This window comes from Rhagoletis pomonella, unplaced genomic scaffold, assembly GCF_013731165.1.
Source record: "Rhagoletis pomonella isolate Grant_MI unplaced genomic scaffold, Rhpom_1.0 Rhpom_scaffold_10294, whole genome shotgun sequence".
In the NCBI taxonomy this organism is placed as follows: Eukaryota; Metazoa; Arthropoda; class Insecta; order Diptera; family Tephritidae; genus Rhagoletis; species Rhagoletis pomonella.
The window spans coordinates 229-5,540 of NW_023468821.1; the positions used below are offsets into that span (position 1 = coordinate 229).

The window sequence follows — 5,312 nt, forward strand, 5'->3', positions numbered from 1 at the left end:
CACTATTTACTGTTCGCATGAAAGCTACCTACATACATATATATATAAAGCGGCTTATATGTATACCTGCTATACACATAAGAATATTCGGGAACGCTAACTGGACTTCTTCGCCGTCCACGTATATATATCAGCAGTCAAACCAGCTACTAAGAAGTTTTTTTTTAAGGTTAGCTAACCACAACGTTCTCTGCAAAGATGAAGACTCTCATCAAAGAACAAACTGGCGCAGCAAATTTACTTGTAAATTTTATGTCAAATTTACGCAAAACTGCTAAAAATAAACAAACCAAAGGGTTTCTAACCGGCCGCCGATCACTGCTTTGCCAGTATTGGGAAAAATACGTCAAAATCTATGACGAAGTCTCAAACGCTGCTGACGATGCCAGCACTATTGAGCTGGCACAGCTGGCTTTGGACGCGTACAACGAAATCGAGCGCATCTACACCGAAACATTGGGGGAGCTGAACGATATGATTGAGGCAACGAGCTCCCCTATCATTACGAAGTCACCAACAATTCCTGCAACTGCTGCGTATCCGGTTCATAGCCTTCCACCAATTAAACTACCACCTTTCGATGGGTCATTTTTGCGCTGGTACCCCTTCAAGGATTTATTCACGTCGATCGTCATCAAAAATCGAAACTTGTCAGACACGCAGCGCTTGCAGTATTTAAAGGACAGTCTCATTGGCGAAGCGAAAAACTCACTGGATAACATTGCTACAACAGACGGTAACTTCACTGTCGCCTGGTGCTTGCTGGAGCGCAAATTCGACAACAAACGCATCATTATCAATGCACATCTAACCGAAATTACAAATTTGCAACCGATACGAAGAGAATCCGCCGCCAATTTGCGATCATTGATTGACAGTGTCACCGCATCGTTACGTGCATTAGAACAACTTGGTCGTCCGGTAGCTCACTGGGACGACTGGCTCATCTACACTGTTGTGCACAAGCTTGACAGTGCCTCTGTACGTGCGTGGGAGCTGTCTATCTCCTCCAACAACACACTTCCAACTTTCGATGATTTACGTATTTTCATCGAAAATCAAACCAAATCATTGGAAGTCGTGCAAAGCTTCGCAGATTCTAAACCAAGTAATTTACAGTCGAAGGACACTACAACTACCAAATCCAAACAACACGGTTTGAAAGGGTACCACACTACTGAAGCGAGTTGCCCTTGCTGTTCTAGCAAGCACTACATCTTATTTTGTACGGACTTTCGTAACCAAACGCCCCAGCAGCGATACAAGACAGTACAGCAAGCAAGCCTGTGCATGAACTGTTTGCGCTCTGGTCACAAAGCTCATCAGTGCTCGTCAAAACGCCGTTGTCAAAAATGCAATTCGGCTCACCACACTATGATTCATGAGTACTGCGCAAACAACCAACCGACTCCACCTGCGACCATGAAATCTTCGTCAGCAAGCAACCAAAGTCCTATATCCACATACAACGCATCCATCACTCAGCAGACCTCTTCGGTTGTTCCTCCGGTGCTACTCGGAACAGCGTTAGTCGAGCTGCATTCTAACACCGGTCACACCATGGTACTACGCGCTTTGTTAGATAGCGGAGCTGAAGCCACCTTTATCAGTGAATACGTAGTATCCCAGCTTAAACTATCGAAGTCGCCGCTGCGTATTCCATTAAATGGAGCTAACGGTCAAAGGTTGGCTACAACCACTGGCTCGGTGGAGTTTTCGCTACGTTCAACTATTTCCACTTTCGAAATGCGCTGCACTGCTCTAGTATTGCCACGCGTAGGAAACCTGAGTCCATCTGTGAACTATCATCCTGAACACTTTAAGCCGTTTTGGGACCTTAAACTTGCCGATCCTAAATTCAACATATCAGGAGCTATCGACGTCATTTTGAGTGCTGGTGACTACGCCACAATCATGCTCAACGATATCAAGCGTAGCCCCAACACTAATGTCATCGCACAAAATACGCAATTAGGATGGGTTATTTTCGGCAGCCTACCAGAACGAGGTAACTCATCAATGAAGGCCGCTTATGACTGCTATTGCACTAGACTGGAGGTAGATGTACTTCTTCGTCGATTCTGGGAGCAGGAAGAGGTAGCCGTGCAACAAACCTTAACTAAAGATGAGATATTCTGCAACGAGTTCTTTGAATCTACTACGCAACGCACTGAGACAGGTCGGTATGTGGTACGACTCCCGGTCAAAAATGAATCGGGCCTTTCTCAACTTTCATCAACACGAGAGGCTGCACTATCGTTATTAAGTACCATGGAACGCCGTTTAAATCGAGATGCCTCAGTACGCAAACTATACCACGACTTCATGTCCGAATACTACAAACTTGGTCATATGGAGCTGGTTGGAAACGATAGGCTCAACGGCCGCGTCAGCTATCTTCCCCATCACAGCGTGCTAAAGGACTCAAGCACTACGACCAAGTTGCGTGTCGTATTCAACGCATCAAAGCGAAGTGGGTCTGGGTTGTCGTTGAACGAATGCCTACACACAGGTCCAAAGTTACAGAAGGATCTTGCTTCCGTCGTCTTGAACTGGCGCAAATACCGAATTGCCTTCACAGCTGACATCGAAAAGATGTACAGGCAAATTTTGGTCCATGGGGAAGACGTCGACTTGCAACGAATTGTCTGGCGATTCGGCGATGGAGAGTCAACCTCAACCTTTCGGTTATTAACGGTTACTTATGGAACCAATTGTGCGCCGTTCCTTGCTATGAAGGTTTTACAAGCGCTTGCTAGAGATGAACAACAACAGTTTCCGCACGCCTGTTCCACACTATTGAACGAATTCTATGTAGATGACGTTCTATCTGGTGCTGGAACCATTTTTGAGGCCAATCAACTCAGAGGTGAACTACAACAACTTTTGCTAGCTGGAGGTTTCAAACTCCGAAAATGGAACTCCAATTCTACTGATATGCTGCAAGAAATAGATCCTGAAGATCGTGGGGATAAGGACCCGTATGAGCTTAACACTGAAACCGAGTCGAAGGCCTTAGGCATCGTTTGGATGACACACTCCGACTGATTCAGCTACAAAATAACGCTTAACCCTGCTGATCGACGATTCACTAAGCGCCAACTGCTTTCAGACGTCGCGAAGTTATTCGACCCGCTGGGCTTCTTGGCTCCAGTACTAATACGAGGAAAGATTTTATTCCAGCAATTATGGACGCTTGGAATCGGCTGGGATGAGGAGCTTCCTGAAGCAATCCAAAACGAGTGGGGAATGCTTCGTGCCGAATTAGAGAGCTTAAGCAAACTCAGAGTTCCACGCTGGATACAAACGTCTCACAATGCCACCTCGTTTGAATATCACGCATTCGCAGATGCATCTGCACAAGCATATGCCGCGGTGGTGTACCTAAAGGTGATTTCGGAGCGCGGCGCACATGTCACCTTACTTATAGCCAAAACTAAGGTGGCGCCACTCAAAAGGGTTACTATACCACGACTCGAGCTTTGTGCAGCATTGCTGGCTGCCCAACTCATCAAAAAGGTTCAAGGAGTTCTTAAGCTGCAAACTGTCGACACGTTTTTTTTTGGTCGGATTCAACCACTGCGCTTGGATGGATTCGGTCAAACCCCGGCAAGCTTAAAGAATTCGTTGCTAATCGAATCACTCAGATACACGAAATCACATCCAGCGACACATGGAGGTATGTGCGCACATTCGACAACCCAGCGGACTGTGCATCGAGGGGAATATCGCCAGGTCAACTACTCAACCATGCGCTTTGGTGGACGGGGCCACCGTGGCTACAATCATCTGCCGACAGTTGGCCGCAACTACGCACACCGGTTCCTCATCTGCTTCCTGAAATGAAAACCATTAAGTTGCTAAACACGCAGACCGCAGTGGCTGAGTCATCAATCCTCGAAAAGTATTCTGATCTTGGTAAGTTACTCGCTGTCACCGCCTGGAGCAGGCGCTTCATTTCCGCCAAACTTGGAAAAGCCCATGCTACAACGTCGCATTGTCTTTGGAGTGAACGCCATGCCGCGCTAAAATCTTGGACTAAGCGAGTACAGCAAAAAGAGTTTGCTCTGGAACTGAAACAGTTACGCGCGGGCAAGAGCATCGACACGAAGAGAAAGCTGGCCAACCTGCACCCCCTACTCGATCCTGAGGGCATATTACGCGTCGGTGGGCGGCTTAAAAACGCTAACCTATCATTTAATGAGCGACACCCCATGATTCTACCCAAAACTAGTCACTTAACCTTATTACTGATTAAACAGGCTCATCATCAGTTGCTGCATGCAGGGACGCAGTCAACCCTCAACCACATTCGACGACGATTCTGGGTGATAAACGGCCGTACAGCAGTGAAAGCTGTCATCAGGAAATGTCTGCCATGTTTTCGACAAACTTGTCAACCAAGCACACAACTTATGGGTCAACTACCAAGTCCTCGGTGCAACGTCACATTGCCATTCGTCCATACCGGAATAGATTACGCAGGTCCGTTCCAAGTGCGCACGACAAAGGGCAGAGGACATCGTGCCTATAAGGGGTACACAGTTGTATTTATTTGCCTCGCTACGAAAGCTTGCCATCTAGAGCTTGTGAGCGATATGACTGCCGAGGCGTTTATAGCTGCTCTAAATCATTTTGTTGCTACTCGAGGCCTTTGCACAGATGTCTACAGCGATAATGGTACCACATTTGTAGGCGCAAACGCACTTTTGGCTGGCGAACGAGAAGCTTTGAAAGCTCAGCTTCAAGCAGCTGCATCGTACACTTCTCGTCGTGAAATAAACTGGCATTTCATACCACCTGCCGCCCCTAACTTTGGGGGCATCTGGGAGGCTGCGGTGAAAAGCATGAAGGTGCACCTAAAACGAGTAGTTGGACAGGCTACTTTAACTTTTGAGGAGCTGTACACCGTATTAAAACAAATTGAAGCCTGCCTCAATTCACGGCCACTAACCGCGCTCAGTGACGATCCCGACGATCTCACGGCGTTAACTCCGGGGCACTTCTTGGTCGGCAGAGCTCTTACAACCACCCCGGAAGGATATTCGTTTAACGCTAATATGACACATCTCACTAAGTGGAAACAGCTTACGCAGATGTATCATGACTTCTGGGTACGATGGTCGAACGAATATCTTCAAGGACTCCAAGCTAGAACCAAGTGGCGCCAACGAAACCCAAACATCGAAATTGGGCAGCTTGTCCTTATTCGAGACGAACGTTCACCCCCAACGCAGTGGCCGTTGGGGCGAATATTGGACATCCATGAAGGATCAGATGGCATCGTACGAGTGGTGACCGTCAAAACTAAA

General features: G+C 47.2%; 1 protein-coding gene across 1 annotated transcript; it reads left to right on the forward strand.

Moving 5' to 3' along the window:
• Window positions 1-295: 295 nt before the first annotated feature.
• Window positions 296-3,048, forward strand: LOC118756438 (the record flags this gene model as incomplete). The annotated part of the gene is made up of 1 exon (XM_036491203.1): window positions 296-3,048. A coding segment is annotated over one exon (2,753 nt), but the record flags the coding sequence as incomplete, so codon positions are not given.
• Between the last annotated feature and the right edge of the window lie 2,264 nt (window positions 3,049-5,312).